This window comes from Pogona vitticeps, chromosome 3, assembly GCF_051106095.1.
Source record: "Pogona vitticeps strain Pit_001003342236 chromosome 3, PviZW2.1, whole genome shotgun sequence".
Classification (NCBI taxonomy): Eukaryota; Metazoa; Chordata; class Lepidosauria; order Squamata; family Agamidae; genus Pogona; species Pogona vitticeps.
The window spans coordinates 47,253,308-47,268,950 of NC_135785.1; the positions used below are offsets into that span (position 1 = coordinate 47,253,308).

At 45.7% G+C, this 15,643-nt stretch overlaps 1 protein-coding gene across 2 annotated transcripts in view; it reads right to left on the reverse strand.

Moving 5' to 3' along the window:
- UBE2G2 (ubiquitin conjugating enzyme E2 G2) overlaps positions 1-11,348 on the reverse strand; it is a 33,049-nt gene extending 21,701 nt beyond the window's left edge. Inside the window, exons 1-3 of one of the 2 annotated variants that reach the window (XM_020787410.3) lie at positions 11,187-11,348; positions 4,430-4,465; positions 4,302-4,347 (exon numbers count right to left, since the gene is read on the reverse strand). In XM_020787410.3, coding sequence (XP_020643069.1) covers positions 4,302-4,347; positions 4,430-4,465; positions 11,187-11,229 — 125 coding nt within the window. In that variant the 5' untranslated portion in view covers positions 11,230-11,348. The remainder of the gene's footprint in view (positions 1-4,301; positions 4,348-4,429; positions 4,466-11,186) is intronic. The other variant, XM_078389309.1, reaches the window with a different exon arrangement.
- Positions 11,349-15,643: the final 4,295 nt, after the last annotated feature.

Genomic DNA, 15,643 nt, shown 5'->3' on the forward strand with positions numbered 1-15,643 from the left:
AACTGACGATCCTTAGGCCACCCTACAATTGAGGGCCCAAGGGGCCAACAACTCATCCCTAAGCTGTACTCCCTGGATTCGGCATCCTAGGAAGGACCAGAGGCAGCTAAGCGCCAATCTCCTGATTCCCAACTCCACAAGCTTGTCCAGGAGGATACCATGGTTGACAGTATCAAAAACCTCTGAGAGATCCAGGGGCACCAACAGGGTGTGCCCTCCCCATCAGTCTTTCTTAAAAGATCATTGTGCAGTGCAACTGGTGCAGTTATGCCATGGCCTGAATCCAGACTGAAATGGATCAAGGCAATTGTCCTCCTCCGAGTACATCTGGAGCTGCTCTCCCACCACCTACCCAATCATCTTGCCTATGAAGAGCATATTTGCAATTGGCTTAGTTACGGTTATCTATCACCAGATTAGATAATTTCAGAATGGGATGGATAATGGTTTTCCTCAGGAGCTTGATCGCAGCGAAGCCAGAAGCTCCCGGCAACAGCTCCCGGGAAAAGTTGGAACTGTGCGGTCTGGGGTCCCCCTAGAAAGGGGCAGACCAAAGGGGAGGCCAGGAGAGGTCACCCTGAAGCAGATGGTGAGCCCAGAAGGTAGAAGATTTGGCAGCAACCAAGTCTTTCTTCTCTCTGAAAATTCATCCAAGCACAGACCGGAGACAGGAGGCCATCTTCTAGCAGAAAGCTGTGTGAAACTCCACCCTCAAATTTCCAAGGAAGGAGAACAAAAATGTGGCCGAAAATGCACAATAACAAAGTAAGTCTTTGATTTATGAATAACCTCATTAAGATGTAAAAGAAACTAAAGTGAAAATGCTTGACCGAAAGGAGAAAGAGGAAGCAGCGAGCCGTGCCTGCCAGCCTGTTTCTTCAAGCGAACTGACTGTTAAACAGCAAGTTTATAAATAGCAAGCTGGCTCAAGGTCATTGAGATACACAGTGAGACAGAAAAATCTTGTGTTTCTGGAAAAAAAATCCCAGAAGAAATACTACTCAACAGGCTTCAAGGGACTGAAATCTTGTCAATGCGCTGTGTAGTCTGGATTTTTCTCCCTAGTTTGAGTGGGACTTTGAAAATAAAATCTTGTCTTTGGAGCAGGAGGCATAAGCTTTTGGGAATAAAAAACAGGCAATGAATCATCAGTGTGGCGACATAGATTGAAGAGCGGGAGAAGCCAGGACTAGAGTCGAATGGGACTCTGATAACAGAAACACTTTTGGTTTTAGAAGAATAAATTTCTGGGAGCAACAGACAGTAAATTATCAGCTCATCAGTGAGAGGAATTTAATGGAATAAATAGACAGAGGATCTAAGAAAATCAGGCCTGGAGTTATTAAAGGACTACAACTTTTTTTGAGAGAGAGAGAGAGAGAGAGAGTGAGAGAGAGAGACTGGCTCCCTGTTTGATGTTTAGTCTGGACTCTCTTTTGGTTGGACTCTGTGGATTTTGATAATATTGCTATAATATCTGGGCATGGAGGGGAGGACATACCTAGGGGAGGTTTATGATGATGGGTTTGGTTTGTTGATAAAATAGTGGAATCAAAAACATATTATTTATACAAACCATATGGTATTGAAAAGATGGAAATGACCTATTTAAAATGTTAAATATCAACGGTTGGGAATTTTGCCAGATAAAGAATGGCTGGTTACCATGCAAATGACAATAATAACAGGATTTCAGCAGGTAAATGAGCGCCTCAGCCAGGTAGAAGACCTGATGAAAGGGAAAACATCAAAGGTTAAACAACAGTTAAATGAAACTGTATTAACTCCAGAACAGTTTTTATTGAGAGTGATGTCAGGTAACATAGATGAGATTAAGAGTTACCCTGTGAGCTACCTAGCTATAATAGTCAGAAACGGTAATGTTAAAAATCAGACTACTGTCCTGGATTTAATTTTATTTCCCCAAAACTGGAAGAAGATAGAGTCACAGGAACAAGAGAAGAGTACTGAGAAAATATGGGAAGTGCTAGAAATGGATACCTTTCCAAGCAGGCTGAATGTACGTCCAAGACAGAAGGAAATTGAAGGAGGGGATGTATTTTATAATTGGTCTCGATTTCTTGATAGAGAATAACTTAGATAGAATAACTTAGATTTAAATTAAAACATGAATATAAGCTGATATTTAGAGGATAACCAAACAATATCTATCTATCTATCTGTCTGTCTGTCTGTCTGTCTGTCTGTCTGTCTGTCTGTCTGTCAAGAATACAAAGTTGTTTTTTGCATTGAGAAATGAACAGATCAGAGGCATGTACACCTAATATGAATAGATTGGATGATTGTATACTGTGTTCTCCTATCCTTAAAACCCTTTTCCGATTCCTTACACTTCCTTTTACCTTTTGTATTCCCTACCCTATCCCTAGTAGTTTAAAAATAAAATATTTAAATACAAAAAAAAGATAATAGTTTTCCTCACACGTGAGGGAAGGCAACCCTCCATAAGTGAGGCATTAACAATGTTAACAGCTCAATCTATTGTAGCCCCATTGGCCACTTTTATCAGCCAAGCGGGTCACAGGCTAAGCTGGGGAGGTGGTTGATCTGCAGTGGTCCACAGCCCTGGACACTTCCTCCGATGCTACAGGCTCAAACAGGATCAATCAAGCAGAGGGAGAAGATGTGATGGAGATCCCTGCCAGCTCAATCAAACTGTTTGTGGAGTCAAGCTCTTGCTGGATGGTCTCTATCCTTGATTTTGAAAAGGCTGCAAATTGATCACTGGTGAAATCAGTGATATAGAGGGGGCATCTCTTTATTTAAAGAGGAACTCTTAGCTTCACTTTGTTTGGAATGGAAATGAGAAGTCCAGTTAACTTCCTACTGCCTTCATATTGGCAGAACAAGAGGAAGCCATAAAATAAATGGATGGAAAAGTGGTGGAACTCAATGATACCTGGATTGAACAAATTAAACATTTTGGACAAAACACAAAGGAATGGCTTCTTCAAGTGTTTAATAATGCTGAACCAGGCAAAGAAATGCTAAAATATGGCGGAAGAAAAAAGTAATCATTAAGGGAGAGGATTTCTATAACATGTCAGATTTTTTTCTGTAACCTACATTTGTGTTTATGACATGTTTGAACATGTTTACGAGTAATCTGGAGAGAAAGGCCATCTTTGGACTTGCCCATGATTTAAAATGCAGGTTGCAAAGAAAATGAGAAACATCATAGAAATCATCCCGCTAGTCACTGTACTGAAACCAGGCAAGAACCATCAGAGCCCAAAAGCTACAGGCCAATCTCCTTACTATGCTACTTATACAAATGATATTGAACTATCTAGCCCCTAAAATTGAACCTCTTCTAATTCCATAATAGGCCAACTTTAGACATGGCAAGAGCTGTACTGCTCAAATTTTAAATCTAACCCAGCATATAGAAGAAAGTTTTGAAACACATAAAATAAATGGAGTAGCATTTGTCAACCTTAGAACACCATATGATACTATCCACCTTCAATTACTACTCCAAAAACTCTACTTCCTTACTAAAGATTATGGTTTAACAGAAATGGTTGCTATTCTACTTCAAAACAGGATTCTTTGTGGAATTTCAAGGGAGGCACAGTCGCTAGAGAAATCAAAGGAACAATCTCACAAAGGGCAGTATCCTAGCACCATTGCTTTTTAATATTTATACAAACAATCAACCAATGCTCCCATACTCCAGGAGTTTCATATGTACTGATGATACTGCCTTGACAGTCCAGGGGAAAACCTTTGAGGCCATTGAGCACCAGCTAATCTCTGCATTAAAAGGTCCTTCCTTAAATTATAAAACCAACTAGCTGAACACAAACCCTTTAAAAACACAGGTCTGGGCTTTCCACTTAAAGAACAGTGAAACAGAGAGGAAACTCTAAGTTAGCTGGGAAGGCAAGGTTTTTAGAACATTGCTCTACCCCAAAGTATTTGGGCATCTTCATCCTCATTACTACACACCTGGCAGAGTTATTCTTGCTAATGAAGACCAACAGCAAGTAAAAGAGAAGTTGCTTGGATAGCAAACTCTGCATCTGGTTCCACTCACGATGACTGTGCCCATAGCGGAGCTCTCCCAGTTCACAAACTGACATTTTCCAGCCCTATTAGGGTGCTTCTGTAAGTGGGTAGATATCAAAAACTTGAAACATTTTAAAGGAATCTCTGAATTTAATGCTGCTGATTAAAGAATTCACACAAGATGTTAGGTTATTTCTTTATGATACCCACCAGCATAAATCCTTATATATTTTGATATTTTGTAGATGTACATCACACAATTCACTTACATTATCAATGCTTCCCATTCAAAGAAATTCTCTTCATTCATAGGGCCTATTCAAAGAAAGCAATTATTTTAGTCACAGTATTTCTGAGGTAAGGAAGGAAATACAAAAGAATAAATATGAATCCTTACCAGCTACTATGCCTTCTGGTGGATTCAGAGTTAGTTCTAAAATTAAAAAGAGAGAAAGATTCAGTATTTTTAACACTTCATATTCGTAAAAAAAAGCCAAAACACCCACAAATGGATATTGATGGTTGTTGTGGGTTTTTCCAAAACATGGCCAAACAGCCCACAAACCCCACAACAACCATCGGAGCCCGGCCATGAAAGCCTTCAAGAACTCAAATGGATATTATTCACTAGTCTGCACAGAGAGTCTATACTGCCATGGCAATGTCTGTTACACACACTTTTGTTGCAATGCTCTGTGACAAAACCTTCTCCCTTTCACTTTTAGAATCTCATTCTGACTGTTGCAGAGCTATGTTTTACACATAACACAGCGAACATATGCAACTCTAAATGAGGAAGAAACTTGAAATTGATTCTGATTTTTTCAGTGAACAGGTGCCCTGCTTCAGCAGACGGAAATTATTTCTTCCATTTCTCTACAGAAAAATATTAAATAGTACCAGCCCTAAAACCTCTAGAAGAGAAACTGAGTGGAAGAAAAAGAGGATGGGAAAAGCAGGCTGTAACAAAGGAGTCATTGCCCTCTAGTGGCGAAGATGCAAACTTCACCTATAGTTTGATGATAATAAAAAGGTAAAGGTAAAGGTTTCCCTTGACAATTTTTGTCCAGTCGTGTCCGACTCTAGGGGGCGGTGCTCATCCTGTTTCCAAGCCATAGAGCCAGCGTTTGTCCGAAGACAATCTTCTGTGGTCACATGGCCAGCGCAACTTAGACACAAAACGCTGTTACCTTCCCACCGAGGTGGTCCCTATTTATCTACTCGCATTTGCATGCTTTCGAACCACTAGGTTGGTGGGAGCTGGGGCAAATGACAGACGCTCACTACGTCACATGGATTCGATCATACAGCTGCAGATCTACAGACCTTACAGCACAAAGGCTTCTGCGGTTTAACCCGCAGCACCACCACATCCTGAGATGATGTCAATAGGTCTTTAAACCTCAACCTACCATTTCTCAGGAAAGGAAAACCACGAGCTGAGGATATATTTGGCATTCATGAAGTCCTGGCGCTTTTAGTTCAGACAAAACCAGAAGCAGGATTCAAGAAGTTCATGTTTTGATTTTGCTCAATAAAAAGTATTTTCATTTCCACTACTACAAGTCTTTGAGGACTAGGTAAAGGTAAAGGTTCCCCTTGACATTTAGTCCAGTTGTGCCTGACTCTAGAGTATGGTGCTCATCCCCATCTCCAAGCCGTAGAGCCAGCATTTGTCCGAAGACAGTTTCCGTGGTCACGCGGCCAGCGCGACTGGACACGGAATGTCATTACCTTCCCACTGTGGTGGTACCTATTTACTTACATTTGCATGCTTTTGAACTGCTAGGTCGGCAGGAGCTGGGACAAGAGACGGGAGATCACTCTTACGACAGCTGGTCTTCCAACCTTGCAGCACAGAGGCTTCTGCAGTTTAACCTGCAGCACTACCACACTACCACTATAGTAATATAACAGTAAAACTGTAGTAGTAACAAAATAATGCTTTCTCTCTAATAAAGGGTTTCCTAGCTCTACCTAGACACACCGGGCATCTCTTCACATGAAACATGTTCTCTAACATCACCGAGTTATGGGTCCAAAACCATCCTGCTCATTGTTTCTCAACTTATTGCTCAGCAGAGCTGTTTTGTTCCTCTGTCCTCAGAACCCCTAACATTTGCTAAACTGTAGGAAAGAGCATCCATCATGTAGCTCACAAGCTCTATGCTGCACCACAGGGGCATCGTTGTAGGACTTCAAGGTCATTCCTGCCCAATTTTAAATGTGTTTATTAGCATATATTCTCTGTGCAGGACGGAGTATATGGCCTGTATGGTGCTCATGCCTGCAGACAGTAAAGATATATATCTGTTATACGTCATCAAGTCACATCCAGCTTACAACAATGATAACAGCAGTTTCAATGTGACATTGACAAAATGGGTTTAACAATGCCACCCCCAGTGAATTACTATGGTCAATTGGGGATTCAAACCCAGGTCTCCTGAGTCGTGGTTCATCACTTTATCCACTATATACTACACTGGGAGAAAAATATGTATGCATTTATAGAGGTAAAAACCATCTACTGTACTTCTCTTGCCGGAAGCCCCCAGAAACAGCAGTTTTCAGTTGGGGGGCTTGAAAGAGTCCCCTGCGGCCCCTTCTACCCTCAAAGTGAAAAACAAAAACAAAAACCTGGAAACAACCATCTGCCAATAACCCAGTAAAATCACTGGTAGGGGCTGGGTGCAAAAAATCTGGTTTCAAAGCCCCTGAGATTGCCCACTCCAGCTATAGCAGCTCAGGCTGCTGGGAACTGAGGGTCAAACAATGAGAACTAGTGATCTAACTTTTAATCCCAAATTGCTCTATACAGGGCAAACTTACAGTAATGACAAAACATATCATTCAACAAAGTTAATGATTACATATTTTAAGGAGAACCTTAGCATCAAACAAAACTGCATCACAACATTTCCTGTGTCCGCAAGCGTGACACGCCTACCGTGCGTGCATGCATGCGAGGGAGCAGAGATCCATCTCCGCAGCCCAGTTCCAGAAAGCCCATGGACTTGCACCGGGCTGCGGACTGGGGGTTGGGGACCCGTGCTATAGAGGGCACCTCCTTTAAAACTAAGATGCCCAGAAAGCACTGCAGCAGCTTCCAGTTTTGTACACAAAACAAGGCTAAAGACAGCCACACAGCCTCAGAGAATAGGCATGGGACTTCTGTTTCTGGGCAGACCAGGCCCGAGGGGGAGGGAGCTGCCATTTTAATGATATCTTTGAGGCTGCTAGGCTCTCTGCAGTGGTAAGCCCAGGTGTAGAGGCCATCCACATGTTTGGGGGGAGGAGTGGTTTAGGATTGTGCTACCATACCATGCTGCCCGCGATCCAGCGCAGTCCCTGCCGGAGCTGGTGGATTTCATCTCCAGGACACTGTTGAGGTCCCCCAGACTATTGGTTCTGGGGAACTTTTAACATTCATGTGGAGGCTGAGGTTTCTGGCCCAGCTCATGAGTTCCTGGAAACCATGGCTTCCTTGGACTTGACCCAGCAAGTCAATGGTCCTACCCACGTGGGCATCCATATGCTGGATCGGGTCTTTGCTGCCGAGCAGAGAGTGTGCTCCAGTGGTGGCCGGCTTAGTATCGGCCCCCTTGTCATCATTAAATGCAGCCTCTCAGTAGCACTTCCCTCCCACAGGGAGCTTGGACCCATTAAGATGGTCCGCCCCCACAAGTTACTGGATCCAGATGGATTTCAAGATACCATGCGGGGGATTCCGGCTGACTTGGTTGGCGCTCCTGTCAATGCTCTGGTGGATGGCTGGTATACTGCCGCCACCAGGGCAGTTGACATGATTGCACCTAAACGCCCTCTGAGCCACCAAGCCCAACCAGCCCCCCTGGTTTAACCAGCAGCTGAGGGCCATGAAGCGTAATCGGAGAAGAGAGCACTTGGAGAAGGGTCCCGACAGAAATTAATCTCAAAGCTGCCAGGATCACGTCTAGAACATTCTTCACTGACTGGATAAGTAAAGCTCACAACCAGCAGGTGGAACTTTTCCATATAGTACGTGATCTATCCAGAGTTGGCCACAGTGATAGGCCTCCCTCTAGTATTTCCTGTGACCAATTTGCGGCATTTTTAAAATCTAAAGTGGAGGCATCCGCTGGGACCTTGATCCCTTTTTACAAATAGTAGATTGAGCTGAGATGTCCAGCGCATCATCTTGTTCAATGAGGTTAACTTGCTTTCAACCTGTGACATCCAATGAGGTGGACATGGTGCTTGCGCTCTGTTGTGCTGCCACCTCCGCTTTAGAACCCTGTCCAGCCTGGCTCATCAAAGCAGCGAAGCCAGTAACAGCAGAATGAGCCACTGCAATAATGGGTCTCTCCAGGAGGGCATGGTTCCTCCTGCCCTCAAGGACACACTCATTAGGTCCATTGGAAAAAAAAACCTAATTTGGTGGCGGACAAAACTGGAAATTATAGGCCCGTCACCTATGCTTCTTTCTTGAGTAACGTGGTCGAGAGGGTGGTGGCCGATCAGCTCCAGGCACTCTTGGAGGAAACTGATGTCCTTAATCCATTCCAGTCAGGCTTCAGGTGTCAGCATGGTACGGAAACACCACTGGTCGTCCTGCAGTATGACCTCCTGAGGGAGGCCAACAGGGGCAATATGTCCTTGTTAGTTCTCCTCGATATTTCAGTGGCCTTTGATACCTTTGACCACGGTATCCTCCTGGGGCAGCTCTCTGAGTTGGGGATCAGTGGCCTCACTTTGGCATAGCTCCGTTCCTTCTTGGAGGACCGTCCCCAGAGAGTGCAGCTTGACGAGATGACTTCCACCCTGTGGATCCTCAATTGTGGGGTTCTGCAGGGGTTGATCATCTTGCCAATGCTATTTAATATCTGTATGAGGCCTCTGGTTGAGGTCATCTGGAGCTGTGGGGCCCGGTGTCATCAGAATGCTGATGACACCCAGCTCCACCTCTCCTTTTTTCCAACTGCAGTGGATGCTGTTCTGACCCTTAAACACTGCTTGGAGACCATTCTGGGGTGGATGAGGGCAAATGGACTGAGGTTGAATCCGGACAAGACAGAAATCTTGCATGCGGGCGGCCCTGACGTCAGTGGATTGGGAAACCCCCTCTCCTTTCGGGGAGTGACTCTTCCCATGAAGAATGAGGTTCGCAGCTTGCGCATCTGCCTGGACCCAGATCTCACCACAGAAACCCAGGTGACATCTGTGGTCCAGGCAGCCCATTTTCACCTTCAGAGGATTGCCCAGCTGCGTCCCTATCTAGACACGGGGGCACTCACAACACTGATTCATGCACTTGTAATCTCAAGAATAGAGATTGATATGGAGACTTCAACTGGTCCAAAATTCAACGGCCAGATTAATAATTGGGATGAAGAAATTCCAGCACATCTCCCCCAATCTGGCCACCCTTCATTGGTTACCGATTCGTTTCCCTATCGACATCAAGGGTATGATGATAACATTCAATGCCCTAAATGGTTCAGGACCTTGGTACCTATCAGAACGCCTGCTTCCAGTCAGATCTATCTGTAATACCCGTTCTTCACAGGCAGGGTGGTTGAGGGCCTTGACCCCGAAGGAGATCCAGAGGGAAATAACAAGAAACCAGGCCTTCTCAGCAGTCGCCCCCAGCCTGGAACAATCTGCCCATGGAGATCCACCTGGCACCCTCACTGGATGGGTTCAAACGAGCACTGAAGACCTGGTTCTTCCACCAGGCTTTCCCCGAGCATTACGTTTTTGAGCTCTCAGCCTCCCTTTTACCATCCTTTCTGGCATCCTTTTCATCATCCTTTTTACCACCTTCATTGCTATCTGTCTTAATTTATCCTGCTGTTATAATATTTGATTGAATGTATGTATTATTTTTACTGTGCTTTGATATTGTTACATTTCTTGTTGCCAACCACCCAGAGTGGCCTGGTTGCAAGATGGCACCGGGTATAAATCCAAAAAATAAATAAATACATTTCTATTCGACTGCAACTCCCAGAATTTCCCCAGGCACAATCCTGGGTGATGCAGCCCCCAAACAAGAGTTTCAAAAGGAGGCTTCCTCATCTCCATGCAGGGTTCCATCGCCATTATACTGGCCTTCAAGAAGAGAACCACTACTAGTGGTACCTTGGAGTGGCAAGGATTCCTGGGAGTCTCAAGGGATCATGGGACAGGCAGTCTTATTAGGTTCTCTAGTTCTCAAAGAACGATCCATCCTGTTATCCCCTGAGACTCTCATGACACCACCTGAGAAATGTAGATGGAAGGTCTGTTTTTTTCCCCAACAATTTTGTTCTTTTGGAAAAGGCAATATAAAGGCGAGAGAAGTGCACGAGGAAAGCTCGTCTTTAAACTATAGTTTATGGGTTGTCCTGGGATTCTTCCCAGGAGAATTCCAGCAACTGCAGTCTATGCTTCCCAGAGAGAGGCCCTGCTCCAGGTACACAAAATGTAGGTGCCTGCAGGTGTGGGCCTTTTGCTGGAACCACCAGAATTCTGCCTGAGGTATTTTTGGCACACCAAAATCCCTTTTTAAAAAACCAAGCAATTTTGCTCTTCACAGCTTCACCCATGATCAGATGCCCTATTTTGCAGTTGCCTCCACTGGTGCAGACTTCCAGGCCCAGGTGAAAAAACCAAACCCCTCCTGCACAGGCCACCTATTCTCTGCCTTCAGCAGCACCACTGAGATCCACCCACGAAGCACGAAAGGAAGCGTAAGCAAGCCCATGAAACAGAAATAAGAAATGTTTCCATTAAAGGTGAATTTGCAAATGATTTTTTTAAACGCTGCCCACGGGAAGTGTTTGGTTTGGTTTTTCTTTTCTGCCTCCATCTCCCACCAGCCCCACCCACCAAGGAAGAGGGGTTATACGTAGTAGCTGCAGTCCAAAAAAACAAAAAAGCACGCCTCCAAGCCCCGCAGCACAGAGGGGCGCCATCGTTTCAATGCCAGTCAGGGCGGCTTCTTCCCCTCTCCATCCCCTTCCTGGGTGACAGGGAGAAGGGCAAAGACGGACCTGAGGGCGCAGGGCGAGACAAAGGGCTCCCGGGGAAACCAGCGGAGGTGGCCGGCCACTGATACAACCGGAGAGGGGGGAGAGAGAGAGGCGGTCCAGGCTGCCTTCGCAGCTGCCTTAGCTCCCGCGACCACTTACGTTTATACTCGGCCATGAGCCGCTTGAGCGCCGTGCCCGCCATGGCTCAGCAAGCCCGACCCCGAGCCGGCCCAACCACCGCCGCCGCCGCCGCCGTGTAGCTTCGCCACCGACGAGGTTCCGGTCGCCGCTGGGCTCTCGCAGCAGCTACTTCCGGTTAATCATCCGCACGGAGGGAGGGGAATGAGAGAGGGGGGGTGGGGATCCACCCCTGCCTTTCCGCTTTTCTTTTGCACCCGAAGAGAACAGGGAGGCTCGTACTCCGGATTCCAGTTGCGAGGAGCCCGTTTTGTTCCCTCCTCCTGTCAGAAGCATCGCGGAGCAAATCCGGGGTTTCCCTTTGTGAGGAGGCAGCGGCGGCGGTTGATTCGCCAACCACCTGCCACCTGAGAAATGTAGATGGAAGTTCTGCTTTCTTTCCAACAACGTTCTTGTTCCGTGTGAAAGCTTAACTTCTTTTTTTAAAATGTGTTTGGAAGTGAGACCTATCATTGAAGAAAATACATAAAGCTCCCTTTGCTGGATTTGGTCTGGAAGGTCGCGGGGGGGCGGGGCGGGCGGCAATTGGAATTGTAAGTAGCGAAAGATATTCCGGAAACTGAAAGATGTTTTGGAAAGGGAATCTTGTTTTTTATTATTATTATTATTGTGGCTGGAAAGCGAAAGCAGATTTATCGCCGCCTCTGACCGGCAGTCTTAACTTGGATTATATTGCGCGGCTGTTGTAAACCCGACTTCTTAAACCCACATTTGGGCATAACCTTACTGGGATTCGTTGCACGTTATTACTGTATATGCAGCTTCCCAGTTATGCAGTTATGCAACTGTTAATATGTCTCAGGGCCATAAAACGAGTGATATTGAGTTAGTTATAAGCCGCCCAGAGACCTTTGGGTAGAGTGGGCGGCATATAAATTAAATAAATAAATAAATAAATAGTCAATGACGTAAGGAGAAATCCAAGATCAGATTGCGCACACCAGCCACCCCAACGCTTTTCTTCTATCTGATGGGCTCAAAAGGAGCAGGGAACGGGCACAGGCTTTCTCCACACACCGCCCTCTCAGCCCTTGGCTGCACCTAATGAGCTAACTCTGGAAGTTGAGTCAGTCCGAGAGGAGTTGGTAGGAGACCCCTGATATATTCGCGCCTCCCCCCTGAATTCAGACCAGGGGGAAGTGAAACCAACGTGGAAGATATATCGGGGGTCTCCTACCAACTCTTCTGAGACTGAAAAAGCTAAAACTTGGATGAGTAGCTAAACGTTTCAACCTAATGAGAAGTCCAGTTGCCATGACTCAACTTCCATGTTGCCTCACCTGGCGGACTCACAACCTTCACAGATATACCACACAAAGCTATAGTTGAACACTGGAAAAGCACTCTAGGTGCCTCCATTGGTACCTAATCTTAGCTGTTATGTGCTGTCAAATAGTAACTGACTTATAGCGACCTAGAAGGGCTTTTAAGGTAAGTCTGATATTTAAGGAGTGGTTCTACCAGCGTCATTCCCCCAGCTAATTTCAAACCTAGGTCTCCAGAGTCCTAGTCCATCACTCTATCAACTATACCAATACTTGCCAACCTTGGATAACTCAGGTGTTCTTGGAATGTAACTTCCAGAAACCCAGGGCAGCACAGGTGGTGGTGAAGGCTTCTAGCAACTACAGTCCAAGAACACCGGGGTTACCCAAGGTTGGGAACCCAGTGCAATATACTACACTGGGTATCTTAGCTACTGAAAAATATTTTTCCTCTAGTTTGGTATAAGAATTGATTTGAGGGCACACAATTATTTTATTAAGTATTTGTATGAGAAACTCAATCGCCTCTCAGAATTTAAAAATAGTTCTTCAGATTGAATCTTGAAATTCCCTACTGACAAAAAAAAATTGAGACATTCTTCTTGTATCTGCAATTCAATTAGCAGCTACCTATGCATAGAACCTGCATAGAACAGGTAGATGCCTTGTGGTTTCATTGCTTACCCCTGCTCCATTTTAAAGAGATAATTTCATCAAGTCGCATCTGTGATTTCAATTATCCTTTCTGGACTTTCTGCACTGACAGACCCCAAACTAGTGGTTCCCAATGGGTCCCCAGATATTCTTGGACTGAAGCTCCCAGAAGCCCCTGCTGGAAGAGCTAGCGGTGAAGACATCTGGGAGTTGCAGTCCAAAAATGTCTTTGGGGGGGAGGCTGGGAACCACTGCCCTAAACTAAAAGTTCTTGAGCTATGCAATCAACACAACAGGTAATATTTAATTCTTATATTCCAGAGATAATGTAGTAACCGAAGAGGCACTAAATATATATCCTTGCTGTTAGCCGCCCAGAGTGGTATGATATACCAGATGGGCGGGATACAAATCAAATAAATAAATAAATAAAATAACATTGAGTGCCTGCCTGTCTTGGAAGAGTTGGACAACGAACCAACTTCAGCAGAAATAGAAGCGACCTTGGATTCCCTCGACTCCGGCAACGCACCTGGGAAGGATAACATCCCTATTGAAGTGCTGAAATGCTGTAAAGAGATAATCACCCATAAAATGTATGAAATCTTTCATCTTTGCTAGAGGCAAGGTGAAGTACTACAGGACATGAAGGATGCAAACATTGTCACATTATACAAGAACAAAGGAAACGGGTGACTGCAGTAACTTCCGTGGCATCTCTCTCCTCAGTGTTGTAGGGAAGCTGCTTGCCTGTGTTGTGCTGAAGTGACTCCAGGTGCTAGCAAACAGTCTATCCAGAGTCACAGTGTGGATTTTGAGCTAATAGATCCACCACTGACATGGTATTCTCCCTCAGACAGTTGCAGGAGAAATGTAGGGAACAACAACAGCCACTCTTTGTGGCCTTCATAGACCTCACAAAAGCCTTTGATTTAGTTAGCAGGGACGGCCTTTTTAAAATACTTCCCAAGATTGGATGTCTACCTCGACTCCTTAACAGTAGTGGAGAACCTTTTTGGGCTTGTGTGCCCAAACTTGGGGGGGGGGGGACAAAAAACACAGCGGACGATGTGCCGTGGCGGCAGCAGAACTGGAAGTGGTGGTGGCAGAACTGGAAGTGGCACCAGAAGTGGGAATCCCAGCATGGAGGTGCCTCAAGACCCCACTCTGGATCTGCTGCCAGCACCAGCTGCTCCAGATCCGCCTGCTGAAGTGCCAGCACCATGGCAGCAGCTGCTTTCTCGGGTTTGGCTACATGGGGGGGGGGGGGGAGTAGCAATCCGGCGACTTATGGCTCATGTGCTGGCAGAAAGGGCTCCGTGTGGCAGCTGTGCCACACATGCCATAGGTTCACCATCGCTGCCTCACCATCATCACCCTATTTCTTGAAAAGGACAAAAGCTGTTCCCACAGCTATAAATACTCAACTATCCAACAAACAGCAACAGAGCATGGACTGAGTTCCTACTCCAGTCCTCTGAAGATGCCAGCCACAGAGACTGGCAAAACGTCAGGAAGAACAACCTTCAGAACATGGCCAAAGAGCCCGAAAAACCCGCAACCATCATATCCCAGCCGTGAAAGCCTTTGAGAATACAGTGGTGCCTCGCTTAGCGAGTGCTTCGCTATGCGATGAATTAGCATAGCGAGGGGGTCCGGGCCATCGCTGGAGCGTTTGCTCAGTGATGGCCCCTATGGCGATTTTTCGCTTTGCGATCTTCGCAAAACGAAGCGGGGGAGAACAGCTGATCAGCGGTTCCAAAATGGCCACCGGAAGGTCCGCGCCGCATTTTCGCGCCCTGCCCTCGCTTACCGAGGGCGCGAAAATGGCGGCGCTATGGAAGAAACATCGCTTAACGGTGAGTTTTCAAGCCATAGGAATGCATTGAACAAAGTTCAATGCGTTTCTATGGCTTTTTTAGTCCCGTTTAGCGATGTTTTCGCATAGCGAAGGTTAATCCGGAACGGATTAACCTCGCTATGCGAGGCACCACTGTACATCATCAGGTCCTTTCATGAGGACACTGTAGTTTTTGATGGCTCAACATCAGATCCCTTTGACATCCAAAGGGGAGTGAAACAGGGCTGTGTCCTCCTGCCAACCGTTTGGGATCTTTTTTGTTGTCATGCTGAAGCACACCTTTGGAACCGCAACAGGTGTCTATCTCCGGACTAGATCAGATGGAAAGCTCTTTCTCTAGATTGAGAACGAAGACCAAAGTCCAGCTGAAATGCATGCGGGACTTCCTCTTCGCTGATTATAAAGCCGTTGTTGCCCATTCTGCTGAAGACCTCCAACAACACATGAATCATTTTAGCAAGGCCTGTCAAGACTTTGGAGTAACAATCAGCCTGAAGAAAACACAAGTCATGGGCCAGGGCGTGGACTCACCTCTCTCTATTACCATCTCCACACAAGAATTGGAGGTTGTTCATGACTTTGTGTACCTTGGCTCAACGATCTCTGACACTCTCTCCCTAGATGTCAAGCTGGATAAA